This window comes from Clarias gariepinus, chromosome 10 (genome assembly GCF_024256425.1).
Source record: "Clarias gariepinus isolate MV-2021 ecotype Netherlands chromosome 10, CGAR_prim_01v2, whole genome shotgun sequence".
Lineage (NCBI taxonomy): Eukaryota > Metazoa > Chordata > Actinopteri > Siluriformes > Clariidae > Clarias > Clarias gariepinus.
This window is the reverse complement of record NC_071109.1, coordinates 21230032-21247383: the sequence shown is the minus strand read 5'-3', so window position 1 is coordinate 21247383 and position 17352 is coordinate 21230032. Positions and strand designations below refer to the sequence as shown.

At 36.8% G+C, this 17352-nt stretch overlaps 2 protein-coding genes across 4 annotated transcripts; both read left to right on the top strand.

Annotated features, from left to right (window-relative positions):
• The first annotated feature begins 6271 nt into the window (after positions 1–6271).
• On the top strand, positions 6272–9720 carry LOC128531951 (uncharacterized). Its single transcript, XM_053506143.1, has 4 exons — positions 6272–6412; positions 6691–6980; positions 7832–7978; positions 8068–9720. The coding sequence occupies exons 2-4, from the start codon at positions 6793–6795 to the stop codon at positions 8798–8800; spliced, it is 1068 nt and encodes a 355-aa protein (XP_053362118.1). The 5' UTR covers positions 6272–6412; positions 6691–6792; the 3' UTR covers positions 8801–9720.
• Positions 9721–14232: 4512 nt separating this feature from the next.
• LOC128531990 (uncharacterized) lies at positions 14233–17072 on the top strand. 3 transcript variants are annotated; one of them, XM_053506195.1, is made up of 5 exons: positions 14242–14554; positions 14833–15113; positions 15948–16094; positions 16193–16332; positions 16526–17065. In XM_053506195.1, the coding sequence occupies exons 2-5, from the start codon at positions 14926–14928 to the stop codon at positions 16561–16563; spliced, it is 513 nt and encodes a 170-aa protein (XP_053362170.1). In that variant the 5' UTR covers positions 14242–14554; positions 14833–14925; the 3' UTR covers positions 16564–17065. The 3 variants fall into 3 exon arrangements, with proteins under 3 accessions (XP_053362169.1, XP_053362168.1, XP_053362170.1); XM_053506194.1 differs by having other exon boundaries at positions 14233–14554; positions 14833–15019; positions 16193–17072; XM_053506193.1 differs by having other exon boundaries at positions 14236–14554; positions 16193–17065.
• The last annotated feature ends 280 nt before the right edge of the window (positions 17073–17352 follow it).

The window sequence follows — 17352 nt, the reverse complement described above, 5'->3', positions numbered from 1 at the left end:
TTACCCTGACAAATAGCCATATAAGAACAATTATTTTTAAAAGCATATAACTGGGTTTTTACAGTTACAGTTAATCATAATTTTGGTTTTTATTTAAATGATTGAAATCGTGTTTTTTCTTATTGAATAGCTACATAGTTGTGCACCTTTTAAACATTAGCCCCTACTTGAGAATCTATTATTCGTTTTAATCCCCCCATAACATTCTATTGGGGTTTAATCGACCTATATTAACACCCATCCTAACTAGTTCACACAGATAGAAACAGGATGTAAAGTAAAAAAGGAGAGGAGGAAGTAGAAGAAGACCAAAAATAAGCTAAAATACAACTGTAATAATCAAGAGATTGCACATTCAGTGGAATATCTCAATAAATAATGGTCTGCGACAATATCTGACCCGATTTGGGGTCGAAACAACCCAGCATTTTTAGAGTGAAACGTGCAGCGCAGAATAAAACTATATACCTGAGTGTATACAAATAATAGATACGCCAAATATTTAACTCAAATAAGTAACAGATTATTGAAATTAATTCAATTCAATTTTATTTGTATAGCGCTTTTAACAACTGTCATTGTCGCAAAGCAGCTTTACACAATCAAAAGAATTATTTAAGTTTGTATGGAATGTGTATGAATCAGAATGATCGGATTGTCCCTGGTGAGCAAGCCGGGGGCAACAGTGGCAAGGAAAAACTCCCTGAGATGGCAATAGGAAGAAACCTTGAGAGGAACCAGACTTAACAGCTAGGTGGCAGCCAGTTCAGCTATAACAGTTGATGTTAATTGATGTTATGATGGAGTCCAGGTAGTTATTGGAGACTTGGGTAGACTTGTAGGAAATTACAGTCTTGAACTATCAAGCAACTACAGCCAAGTCAAGTCCTCAGAGAAACAGCTGTCAACACCAGTCGAGGCCAGAACCGTCTTCATGGTAGAGTGAAACCATCCACAGACACCAGACGCATCCCAAAGAGACACACGGGGCATCCATGTGACGAGATCTCCAACCAGAAGCGGGGCACCAGGATGGGTCAGACAGGTCCGGGGTGCAGAGGGAGTCTGGATCACTGGCAGCTCAGGAACGACATGTGTAGCTCGGCAGAGAAGGGAAGGAGAGAGAGGGGGAGAGAGGGAAGAGGAAGAGAGAGCAGAAGAGGAGAGATAACAGTTAGGTATGGTCACAGTCACATAATGTATAATATGAATGAATATATAGTGTAGAGTGCAAGCAGAGACTCCAGCAGGAGTAACTACTGTATACCAACATAACTAAAAGGGAGAGCCAGAAGCAAACACAGACATGAGGGCTTCCTGAAATGTAAAGCAAACAATCACCTCACCGTCAGCAAACCTGAGTGATCAGTGAGAGTGAGGAAGACAGCATCCAAACATACCAGTTCACCATAATACTCTACGTCAATGAGTCCCCCAGATCTGCTCCTTTACCCAAGAAAAATCTATTTATAAAAATGCTTGATTAAATAAATAGGTTTTTAGCCTGGACTTAAACACTGAGATTGTGTCTGAGTCCCGAACACTATGTGGAAAACTATTCCATAATTTTGTGACTTTATAAGAAAAAGCTCTGCCCCTATCTGTGGTTTTCATAATACATGGTACTGATAAGCAGCCTGCATCCTTTGATCAAAGTAGGCGTGGCGGATCATAAGACACTAGCAGTTCGCTCAGGTACTGCGGCGCGAGACCATTCAATGCTTTATATGTCAAGAGTAGTATTTTAAAATCAATGCGAAATTTCACAGAGAGCCAATGCAGTGTGAATAAGATAGGAGTAATGTGTTCGTATCTTCTGGTTCTAGTGAGGACTCTCGCTGCTGCATTCTGGACTAACTGAAGCTTGTTTATGCACCTAGTTGAACAACCAGACAGTAAGGTGTTACAATAGTCCAACCTAAAACCTGATAAAAGCATGAACTAGTTTTTCTGCATCGTTTAGCGACAGTATATTTCTTATCTTGGCAATATTTCTGAGGTAAAAGAATGCTATCCTGGTAATATTATCTACATGAGCTTTAAATGAAAGGCTGGAATTTATAATCACACCAAGGTCTTTTACTGTTGCACTTAATGGAACAGAAAAGCCATTTAAAGCAAACAGTGTGATCTAAAATCTTACTTCTAGCTGAATGCGGTTCTATGACTAGAACTTCTGTCTCATCAGGATTAAGCAGAAGGAAGTTAATTAGTTAATCTGGACTTCCTGGCCCACAGCAGCCCACATTGTAATACATTGGCTCATTAATATAAAGATAATTTTTTAACACCAGTTACTAGTATAAAAATATAACACAATACAGAAATCAATGCTATACTATTTAAACATATTGTTTGAAGTACAATAATGAACATATATTGGGTTATATTAGTAAAACAAAGAAACAAAAGAAAGATCATCAAGACAAACAACATATAAAACTATAAAGACAATATTTTTAAAAAATGGCAATAAAACTGAACAGGTAAGCTGAAATAAATCTGTAGCAGCAGTAGCTTATGCTAGTAAACTAGTTACTTATTTTAATTATTATGGTAGTCAATATTAATTAGAAATAATGCTGAGAAACATTATTTTGAATCAATGTCGACTACCATAATAATTACTAGCACAAGTTAATGCTGCTACTGATTTAATTCCATATTACCTGTTCAGTTTGATTGCCATTGTTTTCACTTGGCACTGGTAGATCAGGGGAGAGGTGTTGGTCATCATCAGCAGGCACTGGTTCATCATCACTGACCCTGCTGCACAGCTTACACTGATGAGTGGTATATCTTACACTGCATCACGATGATACCCCCTGCGAAATGTTCATGATATCTCACAAACAAAAAGGCCAATTTGTCTTTTCCTTATAAAGTGTTTAGGTGAAATTCCACCCATACAAGTGTGACTAATATGCAAAGAACAAAATCAGGAAGGGGCAAATACTTTTTTATGGCACTGCACATGTAGTCAGATTGTTCTACTGGGATAAAACTGTGGCTGGTGGAGTTATAGCACTGTTAAAGTCATACTAACTTTACACTGATCTGAATAACTTTGAATGATGAATGCTTTTAACATCCTTGTGACTCAATAAGGGACAATGCAAAGAATATTTTCTAACAGCCTGTAAATGATACATTTTGGCAGTATTGTCTTCTTCTTTTTACATAAATAAACAAAATAAACAAATAAATCACAATACTGCCAAAATGTCTTATTTTGCTGTCAAACTGTTTATAAGCCTTCTGGGTCTCTGTTAGACTGGTGCTACTGGACACTGAAAATATTGTCTTCATACGTAGTTTTATATTTTGTTTGTCTTATTGTTCTTTCCTTTGTTTTTTTGTTTTACAAATATGACCCAAGATATGATACTTTTTAAAAAAATGTTTTTCTAATGTGTTATATTTTCATACTAGTATGTGGTTTTAAAAATTAATCTCCACTTTAATGATCCAATGTATTATGATGTGGGATGTGGTGGGCTGCTGGATCCAGCCTCGCTGTCCCTAACCGTAATATTAGAGCCATCAGATCACGGATCGAATCGACCAAACTAATTAATATTGAGAAACATCAATACATCCGCATGCGCGGTAAAATAAAACACACGCTCTTTGTCGGCAACGCACGTGCAATCGACTCACTCATCCATATGCGTAGAAAAGAGATGTGATATTATGGTTTCCATCATTTTTTATATATTTGTGTACTGACTGGGCCGGCCCACACTGACCAGCGGCCCACTGGGAAAACTCCCAGTGATCCAGATGGCCGGGCCGCCAATGTATACTGATAACGATCGGTCAAATAGGATCTGAGCCAGGAGAGGTCTGTACCCTTAATTCCTACTACATTTTCTATTCTGTAAAGAAGAATGCTATGATCAATGGTGTCAAAAGCTGCACTGAGGTCGAATAATACGAGCATGGTTACACAACCCTGATCAGAGGCCAATAGGAGGTCATTTACTACTTTAACGGGTGCTGTCTCTGTACTGTGATGAGGCCTAAATCTTTACTGATACAGTTCATTTATGCTATTTCTATGTAGATATAAGCATAGCTGCTCCGCTACTATCTTTTTAAGAATCTTAAAGATAAAGGGGAGGTTTAATATTGGCCAGTAATTTAACAGCTGACAGGGGTCGAGGTCAGGTTTCTTAATAATCGGTTTAATAACTGTTAATTTAAAAGATTTTGGAACATACCCAGTGCTGAGTGAGGAATTAATTATTCTCAACAGGGGTTCTGTTATATCAGTACTATCTGTTTAAGAAAATGTGTTGGTACAGGATCTAATATACAGGTTGATGAATTTGCAGAAGAGATGAGTGAAATTAGTTCATTCTCTTCAATGGAAGTGTACGGGCACGTTATTCACAAGTTCTGACGCGTATCTTTCTTGTTACACTTGGTTACTCACGACTCGGATGTACGTTGAATTCTTTGTCTCTTGTTTTATTTTCAACATCAAAGTTCAAAAGTTCTTACAGTTTCTTGCATAAATCCACTGTGGTCACGACAAGTCGTTTGCTGTGTCCTGTAGCTTACAGTCTTGAATTATCGTTACAACAACTTGTTTGTTTTATTTTTTAGCACAAGGTATTACGGTCAAAAGCTTGTGTCCTCCACACTTTCGTATCTTGACAACTAAAGTGCGTGATAGACATGCAGCTACACAACTATGGAATGATGTCACAGAACATAGTATAAAGTGATGTCACAGTACGACTTACGAGTATCATACTAAATGCTTAGCTAATAAACTAAATGCTTAACTAATAAACTAAATGCTTAACTAATGAAATAGATGAAATATGGCTCTTACAGGAATTAAAGTATTCTAGGTTCCGATCTTTAACATCTGCATCAATTGCATTGTCCGGTTTCAAAGCCTCAATTTTATGCCTGATGTTTACAATTTTATTATTTAAAAAATCATAAAATCCTCACTATTGCACGATGTTGTTGTGGAGATTTCTGAAGTGGTATTATTTCTGGTTAATTTAGCTACGGTATTAAATAAAAATCTAAGATTCTTTTTGTTCTTTTCTATAAGAGTGGAGAGATACGTTGATCTAGCTACACTAAGAGCTTTTCTATAGTTCAGGATGCTCTCCTTCCATGCTAATTAGATGGTAAAAACTATAGCATTCTGTACGATGAGCTTTTTTTCATTTTTGTGACGCTCTCCATCAGAAACAAGTTCATGAAAATGACCGGCGGATCCTGGCTGTCTCTTTTCTCTAGTCAAGTTCTTTGCGCGCGCGCAGTGTGCTCACCGTATATTGCAGCCTTTTTATTTCCAAAATAACACGTTGTCAAGCAAACATAAAAAAAAACACACTGCTCAAATGTATACGTTTTATTTACATATTTGTATACTATTTATTAGCGCATTTCTCAAAGTGGAATAGATTTGACTGACAGACACACACACACTACGCGCTGAATTAAGTTGCGTTCCATTCTGAAGTAATGCTCCCACAATTCAGAACATTTTGCGAAGTCACCAACGCAAACGTCACTTCCTCTGTGTGTTACCATGGCAACCTATTATATTGAACAGTTATTGAAATGAAAACTGATACCATTATAAAACATATTTTATTGAAACGTGTCTAACATGGAAATAATAATAATAATAATAATAATAATAATAATAATTGGTTAAAAATGTACGGAAATTTATTTTTTTATAGATTAATGTATAATGTAATGTATTCTGTATAATACTACGGATTTCTTGATTTAAAATAAATTATTTTGTTTTATTAATATGATGTCGTCCTCGATAATAAATATATAAAATAAATATAAATATAAAAAATAAATATATAAAAATAATTTTTCACGCTCCAGCCAGATGCAATAATTTTTTTTATACTCCAATGAAAATAGATTCACCTGAAATTTAATTCGCAATAAACTTTTTTATTCCCTCTCGGGCGAAGTGAAAACCTGTTGTTCAGTAGTTTCCTACACCGTTCTCAGGTCCTTTAAACGGAACATTTGCTCTACCCACGGTTCGGAATCACATTTAACATGGCTAAACGTCCTGTGAAGTACACTTAACAGGGTACTTCAGGCCGATCGGAACACACCGTTAGAGACGGTGAAGGTGAGTATTCCAAAATCATGAAAAAGTGGGTCGGTCCTGCCCCATCCACATACAACGTGTAGTATTTTCAGAGTGGAACCAATGTTCTCCAGTCAAGGGGGGAGTCAGGGTTTAATTGTGTGCAACACTGTAAGCTTGTCGATGTGAGAGTTGTTTTTGTGTTCGATATTTTGAGCAATATTGTTGTGCAGAAATCTTTTTCGAGAGACTTGTATGGTGTGAAACCTTGTTAAGATTTAGTTAATTTTCTCCCTTCGAGTTATTGCGGCCAATGAGGTATGTAATGTTTTACTTTATGCTTAACTTAAAGTTACTGGATGCTATCAGAACTTACACAAGAGCAATGTGGTGGTTCGCCTGCATTTAAGAGAATTAATATTAAGGTGTTATTTTGTGATTTGCACCTTGTTGTTTTGAAGTTGTGTAATGATTAAGCTGTATCTTTGTGGAGTGTTTATTTTGTTGATTATTTTCTACGTGGGTGCTTGTGTTATATCGCATATTTATTATATGTATATTTTATTGTACTTATTTATTTTCTTTCCTTTATCTAGTTCTCACGGCATGTTGAAGGTATGAACGTGCCATAAATGCCAGTGACCAAAAAGAGACTCCCTGTGTCCGTGATTTAACTAATTGGAGCTACACTATCAACCATGAAGATTTCCCATGAAATAAGCCTTAAGATCAGGTATCTGTGGAGAACAGGACACTGTTTCTCTGACATCAAGACATTCTTGTCAGAGTCAGGTATTCATGTCTCTGACAACACGATTAGACGACATTGTCATTCTCGTCGTTTGACTCCTCCAATCAAAGCACCAAATGCATTAAAAGTGACCAGGTAGAGTATGTTATTATTTGTTTTGTATAAAATCTAGACTATACAGTTGAACCTTGGATTGCAAGCATAATTCATTCTGGAGGTTTGCTTGTATATAAAAGCGCTCATATATATATATATATATATATATATATATATATATATATATTAAAAGCTAATTTCTCTGATGGAAATTTTGATGATTAGTTCCACAACTTAAAATATTAATATAAAAAAATGAATACAAAACAAATCAACCTGCATTTTACCTTTGAAAAGAATCATGATTGGTGTTAGATGAAAGAAGAAGCAGCAGGAGGAGGGACAGTCTTTCTCTTTTTGAACGTCTCTAATGACCTTTTGCCTTTGTTTTTTTTTACGTTGCATTGTTCGTTAAACAGAATCGCCTCCCGCACTGCTATAGCCTTTTAAACTTTTCTTGTGTTCATGAGGGCAGTTGATTCAGTACAGTTACTAAAGAACAGTCACTACTCATGGACACAAAATAAAACATATGCTTCAGCGCATACACATTCACACACATGGTCTCAATGTTATAGTAATTAGTACATGTGCATACGGATGTTGACTATACAAGAACGTCTGAGCATGGGAGTCGATTACCCACAATCCCACAGGGAGAGAGAGACAAATTGAATTAGTTGTGATCACATGACGCTTTGCAGACAAAGCGGATACCTACTAAAATATTCGGAATATCAAGACCATACTCATTTAGCAAGTTAAAATTGATTTAAAAAAATTTAGTTTGTCTTGCAAAACACTCACACAACAAGTTACTTGTAATCCAAGGTTCCACCGTACGTTTAATAAAATTGACATTGAATAAAATATTATTTTTATTTGTGTAGTTCTGTTCTTCAATGCCTTGAAGAAATTCTGCATGAGGATGTTAAACGGACTGCTAAACAGATTCAGAAAGAGCTCCAGACCCGACTGCAATTAAAAATATCAATTCAAACCGTTAGAAGGGCGATAAAGAAACTTCGCAATTCTAGGTTAGTGACTATACTAATGATAGCGACTATACATTACATTCTATATTGAACTAATTTATTTATTTATTGATTTGTTGATTTATTTATAGAGAAGGAGTTAAAGACAAAAGACAGACTGCAGAGGAGTTGAGGCCTGAGCTGTTGAAGCGTAGCGCAGAGATTGAGACGCTGAAACAGCAGCTGAGTGTTTGCAAGGCGGCACATGTTAAAGAGATGGAGGCCCTTAGGTGTGAGTTGCATGTCTGCAAAGAGGCAACTGCAGTTGCCAAGGCAGCATTTGTTGATCTGCAAGCCACCCACAAAGGATTCATTGAGACCCACTCCGCTGTTATGACTCAACTAAGAGAGGTGCAGACAGTGGTGACAGGAGCTCTTTCAAACTGTGCACACACCCTAACCCCAGACTGTTCTACTCCGACCAGGTGTACTGCTAGTGGTGATGCAGAGAGCACTAAAATAGTGTCTTCTCCAACAACATCCATTACAAGCTGCCATCCCGAACTTCAGTTTATTCCTCCCACTTCTGAGCTTCTTGAGTCACTCACGATTCAGAGTCGGGGGCGGCCGGATCGGCTTGGTTGCCTGCTGTTCCGCACTGTGGTACCGCAGGCCGTCTATAAAGAATGGACAACCACAAGAAACTGGGATGGTTCCAAACGCAAATGTGAACTTCCCCCAAACTTAAAGAACTTTTTAATGGAGACAGTTGCCCAGAAGTTTCCCTTCTTGACTAGCGGTGACATCAGGCGGATCAAGGACAGAGTGAATGAATTTTTACGCTCACCAAGGTCTACTGTTACACTTCGATGTCTACAAGATTAAATATAGTTTGTGTCTCTGTTTTATATTATTTTTTTTGTTTCTAAAACTTTTTTATATAATCGGTTCCATTTTTATTGATTTTTTATATAATCTTTTATAATTTGTAGTTTAATATTTAATTTATTCTAATTTTCTATTCTGGAAGTTTGCTCGTTTAGTTATTTCTATATTAAAGTTTGATGTGTTTTAACTGTAACACATTTCATTCTTGTTTTTTCACAAGCCCTTGTGCTGCCATTTGTGTGTTTTTGTGCTTAAAAATATATATATAAATAAATAAACGGATACAAACAGAGGCTATGTAACAGTTAATTCTTTGTACAAATAAAATTGTCAGCTAGTGAACTTGATCTTGTCTAAACAACATATTTGTTTTTCTTCACTTACAATAAACTAATAATACATTTAGCACATTTTTCTTCATGTGTTGATTCAGAATAGAATGTGGAGGGTGTCTAATGCATTTATGTGATTTAAATTAAAAGTTATATGGATATGGAGCTTTACTTGACTTTTTTCAACGCACTGCTATTATTTTGAACACCACTGTAATATACACCAATACAATTCTATACAGTAAGATTGACCTAACCTCTCCTCATGTAAGAATCACCTCTTTATAATTCTCACCTAATCTGTTCCACAGTTTCACTCCACAGACAGATTTACAAAAGGATACGGATACTATGAACTTTTAAAGTTCACTTGTCTTTTAAATTATAACCCTCTTCTCTCTCCGAGAATATTTTCTGTATATTTTCAGGTAACAGGTTATTCCTAGCTATATACATAGTTAATGCAGTTCTGAATTTAGCAAATTAATATTGAAATTTCTATAGATAAACTATGTTTTGATTTGTTATTTCTTCCTTTCACTCCCTAAAAGTATTTATGTTGGAACCTGGTGTTCTGTATGCGCAGCTCACTATCATGCTTTTTTATCCATAATTAACTCTATTGTGACACATAATCATCCACCACTTTTGTCATTTTCCCCCCAACATGTAATTAAAATTATTGTCTGCAAACAGTACCACCCCTCCCCTCATTATTCTTTTCTCTGTTTTTACAAACCATTTCATATCTACTGTGTAAAATTACATACTGTAGATACTGTTTGATGATGTGGAAGTTTGCGTACAGGCTTCTGCTGTTAAAATGAAATTATCCATACTTAGTTTTCAGTCTTAATGGTGTTTTTAATTAGTTCATCTGTGTAATAGTTATTCTCAGAATGAAGTCCTGTGAGTGGTATTCGGTGTATCAGTATTTAACTTCCGATTCTCATACTCAGCAATCCTCTGCAGTAAATGATTATCAGGAGGATGGGAGTAAGTTGTGTTTGTTGACATAGGAGATCGACATACCAAAGTGATAATTAGCTGTCTCTAGATTGATCCTTATGTGGGCTATTGTTTTCTTGTAGGTTGTTTTGGAGTGCTGGTCTTCAAGTGAATAATCAATTTATCTTGACATATGTAAGAATGTCCCTTACTCTTACTCTTGCCGCACTCAGATCCGGATTCATCCATGAAATCCTCATTTATGTAAATTCTCGATCTCTGATATTATCTGTCTTTGTACAGTAGGAGCTTCCCCACTATGCTCCTCTGTTTGTCTCCTCCAGGTTTCTCTGTGCGGTTGGCTCTCTCGTTTATGACCTCCTGCTGCAGTTGTAGTTTTTCTATCAAGATCTTCTTTACTTTTTCCTCCGATTCCGCCCAGGTTTTTCCTGGTGACTCTTCAATCCCCTTAGCAACCAGGTTATTATGCCTGGACTGTTCCTCCAGATACTCCATCTGCTCAGTGATAATCAGCATGCCCTCACACACTTTATTGAATCCTATTGAATGTCTGTGGAAAGAGCTGAAACATGCAGTCTAGAAAAGGCACCCTTAAACCTGAGACAGCTGGAGAAGTTTGTTCACCAGGAGTGGGCCAAAATACCTGTCAAAGCCTCATTGAAGTACATAAATTGCTTGTTTGCAGTGAGTGCCGCAAAAGGTTGTGCAACAAAATATTAAGTTAGGGGTAACGTAATTTTCGTCCAGGCCAGTTTCATTAGTTTTCTTTTTAAAATGCTTCTGTAGAAACACAATTCAAAATGCCCTATCTAATTTTCATTAGTTAATTTTTCAGTAATTTTTACTTCTTACTCTCTGCAGTTTCAAGTCATTTTAATTGCCATTGTGGGTTTTCCTTTATTTAATAGAAAGTTACCAACAATTTTATTTTATCCTAATTTACTCAAGGAATCTTTGGTTACCTTGTCAACTACTCACTTCTAGAGTTGTAGAACTCTATGCTATAGCTGATGAATTTTAGTAGAAACTCAGTGCCCTGAAACTTGCCCTGCCAGCTTTATACAGGTAAATAATTTTCTCCTTTTGTTATTTTTCTTGGTTATGAATATTCATAAAAAGTGGGTGTTTGAGACTCACAGGAGGGCATTAAAAAACAACTAATTAAAATACACATTTTTCTTTCAGATCCTACTTCCCAGGAAAATAAAATATAAAACCATTAAGGAATATAATTCTGTAATTCCATCTGTGTCTTCACTCTCTGTGAATGTGAATGAGGTGAAAGAGTAAGTATGTATTTATCTGTCTGTCCTTCTGGCCCACTGCTGACTCACGACTGTGTAGCAACACACAGTTCGAACCACATCATTAAGTTCGCTGATGACACGACCGTGGTGGGTCTCATTAGCAAGAACGACGAGTCAGCGTACAGAGAGGAAGTGCAGAGGCTAACGGACTGGTGTAAAGACAACAACCTGTCTCTGAATGTTGACAAGACAAAGGAGATGGTTGTTGACTTTAGGAGGACACGGGGCGACCATTCTCTGCTGGGCATTAACGGCTCCTCTGTGGGAATCGTCGAAAGCACCAAATTCCTGGGTGTCCACCTAGAGAAGGACCTCAGCTGGTCCCTCAACACCAACTCCCTACACTAGGAAGCCCAACAGCGTCTCTTCTTTCTGAGAAGACTGAGGAAGGCCCAGCTTCCACCACCGATCCTGACCACCTTCTATAGAGGAACTATTAAGAGCATCCTGAGCGGCTGCATCACTGTCTGGTTTGGGAATTGTGCCATATCGGACCGCAAAACCCTACAGCGGATGAGGACAGCGGAGAAGATCATCGGGGTCTCTCTTCCCTCTATTGAAGACATCTACACCACACGCTGCATCCGCAAAGCCACCAGCATTGTGGCTGATCGGACACACCCCTCTCACACACACTTCACACTCCTGCCATCTGGAAAAAGGTACCGAAGCATTCGGGCACACACATCCAGACTGTGCAACAGTTTTTTTCCACAAGCCATCCGTCTCCTCAACAAAAAGGGACTGGACTGATAAACACAAACACACACACACACACAAACACAAACATTATCACACAGCTTAACTCAACTACCTCAAAATATTGAGACTGGACTGACTAATCAACACAAGTGCAGACACACTGACCTACACCACCAAATTATCGTACACACTAACCTGTAAATGCTTCACTGTTTTTAACAATCTTTTGCACAATGATCATTACTGGACTACATTTTGCACTAATTCCTCAATTCTTGCTGCTGTTTCAAGGAATGTTTGTTTACCCACTACCTCAACACCATATTTTATGTTCTGTTATGTCGTGGTTGCGCACTGTCACTTTGTTGTTGCTCTTTTTTGCACATTTGCACGTGCACTTTATGTTGTCTATAAAAATGTTATACTTGGCTAGTTAGTTTTTGTTAATTTATGTTGTAATTTATGTTAGGTCTCTCTGTCCTGTCTCTGCTAGCCAGCTAACTAGGCCTCTTGTAAGCTAGTTTAGTGTCTATGGTAATTTATGTTGTGAATTTATGTTGCATGTAGCACCTTGGTCCTGGAGGAACGTTGTTTCGTTTCACTGTGTACTAACTGTATATGGTTGTAATGACAATAAAGCCTACTTGAACTTGAACTTGAACACATCTATCTATTCATCTATCCATCAATGCATCCATCCATCCATCCATCCATCAGGATGAGGCTGAGAATGACAGTGATCTTTCTGAATATGGCGATGATCCAGATCCAGGTAAAAACTGTATAGTACGGAGCCCTGGAAGTCAACTAGTCATGAAAGCCGCAGGAGACTTCGGCTCCTTCGGCTCCTCCCCGTCTTACAGCACGGTCTTTAATTTGCCATCACAAAGCAAGAATTAAGGCAAGGTGTGTGTTTTTCGATAAATTGTTATATCTGCATCAGTGCAGTCCTTTCTCATAAATACAGTTTACAAAATGTCATGAGGGATTAAATCATTTAAATCTTTGGTGTGTTCACCCTCATCACACCAGCTGTTTCCTCTAGTGAAAATAAAGCCCTTTATATAGCTCTATGAACCTATAATCTACTTTATAAAACAATCATGCTGTTGCTGTTTAAATTGGAAAACTGTCTATATAAAACATTGCACAGTGCATATGGCAGTAACTACCATAGAGTTATGCACATAAATGATTAAAAATAGTGACAGCATTCAGTGCACTCGCTTTAACTGCATAGCAGTGTGATTTACAGAGATAGAAAAATCCTTTTTTTGTAATAAATGTATTGTATTAAATAATGTCCCAAATCGTAAAATACAGTTATTAGCCTTAGAATAGGGTTTTTGTCACTGATTTAGAAAAAGTTACTTTTTAAAATTAACAATAACAAAAAAGAATGATATTAAAAAAGATACTTTGTGTAATTAGATTAAAACAATGTTTGTCTAAATTAATAAATTTTAATAAATAGCCTAGTAGCTATTAAATTTTAAGGGGTCTTATTTATGTAGCTAAAACAATGAATACAACTAGATAACATGATGATCAAAGTTTTTATGTTTATATTTAACTGTAGATTGAAGGTTTTTCAAGTCACATGAAAAAAAAGATGTTGTATTCTTACCTGCTGCTCCTTTGGAGACCTACTCCCATGTGACTTGAAAAAGCTTCAATTGTCAAAGAGTTAACAGATAAATATTTGACATTATTGCCCCCCACACAGTTTATTCCATTGTCCAGCCTCATAGTGTCTTGTTTATATTGCTAATCAATGTAAGTTTAAAGTTATATGCTGTTTTCTGGTTACATTTTTCTGATTGTACCTGTACATAAAAAAGGTTTATACGGTAAAAAGAGTGTGTGGTCGAGAAGACTCATTTGAGTACTGATTCTGAACAAGCCAAACTTGTGTTAAACATCTATGGGGGTTGAGCCTCCTTAACTGAAAATCCTAGAAACACCCCTGATTCGCAATAAACTTTTTTATTCCCTCTCGGGCGAAGTGAAGACCTGTTGTTCAGTAGTTTCCTACACCGTTCTCAGGTCCCTTTAAACGGAACATTTGCTCCACCCACGGTTCGGAATCACATTTAACATGGCTAAACGTCCTGTGAAGTACACTTAACAGGGTACTTCAGGCCGATCGGAACACACCCTTAGAGAGCAGGAACATGATTAGGAGCATGAAGATATGTGGTTAAATGACCTGTATAGTATTTTCAGAGTGGAACCAATGTTCTCCAGTCAAGGGGGGAGTCAGGGTTTAATTGTGTGCAACACTGTAAGCTTGTCGATGTGAGAGTTGTTTTTGTGTTCGGCAAACAGCAATATTTTGAGCAATATTGTTGTGTAGAAATCTTTTCCGAGAGACATGTATGGAGTGAAACCCTGTTAAGATTTAGTTAATTTTCTCCCTTCGAGTTATTGCGGCCAATGAGGTATGTAATGTTTAACTTTATGCTTAACTTAAAGTTACTGGATCCTATCAGAACGTACACAAGAGCAATGTGGTGGTTCGCCTGCATTTAAGAGAATTAATATTAAGGTGTTATTTTGTGATTTGCACCTTGTTGTTTTGAAGTTGTGTAATGATTAAGCTGTATCTTTGTGGAGTGTTTATTTTGTTGATTATTTTCTACGTGGGTGCTTGTGTTATATCGCATATTTATTATATGTAGATTTTATTGTACTTATTTATTTTCTTTCCTTTATCTAGCATGTTGAAGGTGTGAACGTGCCATAAATGCCAGTGACCAAAAAGAGACTCCCTGTGTCCGTGATTTAACTAATTGGAGCTACACTATCAACCATGAAGATTTCCCATGAATTAAGCCTTAAGATCAGGTCTCTGTGGAGAACAGGACACCATTTCTCTGACATCAAGACATTCTTGTCACAGTCAGGTATTCATGTCTCTGATGACACGGTCAGACGACATTGTCGTTCTCGTCGTTTGACTCCTCCAATCAAAGCACCAACTGTATCGAAAGTGACCAGGTAGAATAATTATAAAATACCATTAAACTTTGGATTGCGAGCATAATTCATTCTGGAAGCCATCTTGTATATAAAGGCGCTCATATATATTAAAAGCAAATTTCTTTTAATATACAAGAAATAATGAAAACTCTGATGATTCATTCTGCAACCCAAAATATTCATATAAAAATAATGAATACAAAACATAAAGTAAAAATAAAACAATTCAACCTGCACTTAACCTTTGAAAAGAATCATGAATGGTGTTAGACAAGAGAAGAAGCAGGAGGAACGTCTCTAATGACTGTTGCTTTTGCCCTTCTTTTTTTTTTACGTTGCATTGTTTGTTAAACAGAATCACCTTCCGCACAGCTACAGCCTTTTAAACCTTTATTTTCTTAATGGGGGCTGTTGATGCAGGACAGTTACTAAATAACTGTCACTACTATGTGACAGTTGGAGACAATATAAAAAAATGCTTCCGCGTATACACACTCACACACATGGTTTCAATGTTATAGTAATTAGTACATGCGCATGCAGATGTTGACTAAACAAGAACGCCTGTGCACTGAGACTGAGCATGGGAAATGATTACCCACAATCCCACAGGGAGAGAGAGAGACAAATTGGATTAGTTGTGATCATGTGTTGCTCGGCAGACAAAGCGTATATATGTACTACAATATTCGCAATATTAACCATTTATCAAGTTACTTAAAAAATTAATTTATTTAAAAAATTAAGCTCATCTTGCAAAACACTCGCAGACCAAGTTACTTGCAATTCAAGGTTCCATTGTACATTTAATAAAATTGACATTGAATACAATTTTTTTTTTAATTTGTATAGTTCTGTTCTTCAATGTCTTGATGAAATGCTGCATGAGGATGTTAAACGGACTGCTAAACAGATTCAGAAAGAGCTCCAGAACCGACTGCAATTGAAAATATCAATTAGCACAGTTAGAAGGTCCATAAAGAAACTTCGCAAATCCAGGTAAGTGACTATACTAATTATAGTGACTATACATTACATTCTATATTTAACAAATTAAAATTAATTTTTTTTTTATTAATTTGTTAATTTATTTATAGAGGAGGAGTTAAAGACAAAAGACAGACTGCAGAGGAGTTGAGGCCTGAGCTGTTGAAGCGTAGCGTAGAGATTCAGAGGCTGAAACAGCAGCTGCGTGTTTGCAAGGTGGCACATGTTAAAGAGATGGACGCCCTTAAGTGTGAGTTGCATGTCTGCAAAGAGGCAACTGCAGTTGCCAAGGCAGCATTTGTTGATCTGCAAGCCACCCACAAAGGATTCATTGAGACCCACTCCGCTGTTATGACCCAACTAAGAGAGGTGCAGACAGTGGTGACAGGAGCTCTTTTAAACTGTGCACACACCCTAACCTCAGACTGTTCTTCTCCAACCAGGTGTACTGCTAGTGGTGATGCAGAGAGAACTGAAATAATGTCTTCTCCCACAACATCCATTACAAGCTGCCATCCCGAACTTCAGTTTATTCCTCCCACTACTGAGCTTCTTGAGTCGCTTATGATTCAGAGTCAAGGGCGGCCGGATCGGCTTGGTTGCTTGCTGTTCCGCACTGTGGTACCGCAGGCCGTCTATAAAGAATGGACATCCACAACAAACTGGGATGGTTCCAAACGCAAACTTGGACTGCCCCCAAACTTAAAGAACTTTTTAATGGAGACAGTTGCCCAGAAGTTTCCCTTCTTGACTAGCGGTGACATCAGGCGGATCAAGGACAGAGTGAATGAATTTTTACGCTCACCGAGGTCTACTGTTACACATCGATGTTTACAAGATTAAATTTTTTATTTAATTAAAGTTTGTCTCAATTTTTTTTGTTGTTTGTTTTTAAAACTTTTTCTATAAAAAAAACTTTTATCATTTGTAGTTTAATATTTAAAACATTTGTTTTATTGTTAGTTATTTTTATATAATATAATAAAGTTTGATATCTTTTAACTGTAACACATTTCATTCATGTTGAAAAAATAATAAAAATGTTTTTTTTTTCACAAGCCCTTGTGCTGGTGTTTGTGTGATTTTTGTGATATATATATATATATATATATATATATATACAAACAAAGAGGCTATATAACCGTTACTTCTTTGTCTGAATAAAATCATTGTAGTGTTTCTTCAATACAGTATATTGTTAGGACTTAAAAAAAATGTTCCTTTGAGCCACCTGAGGATAATTTCTTTTGTGTTATACATGCACATCTAC

What these genes read in the sequence shown, in the direction of transcription:
- LOC128531990 (XM_053506193.1), top strand. Translation starts at nt 14,926, where the DNA reads ATGAAGATTTCCCATGAATTAAGCCTTAAGATCAGGTCTCTGTGGAGA. An exon ending in ACTGTATCGAAAGTGACCAG is followed by an intron (nt 15,114 to 15,947) that starts GTAGAATAATTA and finishes TAATTTGTATAG; the next exon opens with TTCTGTTCTTCAATGTCTTG. An exon ending in AAGAAACTTCGCAAATCCAG is followed by an intron (nt 16,095 to 16,192) that starts GTAAGTGACTAT and finishes ATTTATTTATAG; the next exon opens with AGGAGGAGTTAAAGACAAAA.
- LOC128531951 (XM_053506143.1), top strand. Translation starts at nt 6,793, where the DNA reads ATGAAGATTTCCCATGAAATAAGCCTTAAGATCAGGTATCTGTGGAGA. An exon ending in AATGCATTAAAAGTGACCAG is followed by an intron (nt 6,981 to 7,831) that starts GTAGAGTATGTT and finishes TTATTTGTGTAG; the next exon opens with TTCTGTTCTTCAATGCCTTG. An exon ending in AAGAAACTTCGCAATTCTAG is followed by an intron (nt 7,979 to 8,067) that starts GTTAGTGACTAT and finishes ATTTATTTATAG; the next exon opens with AGAAGGAGTTAAAGACAAAA.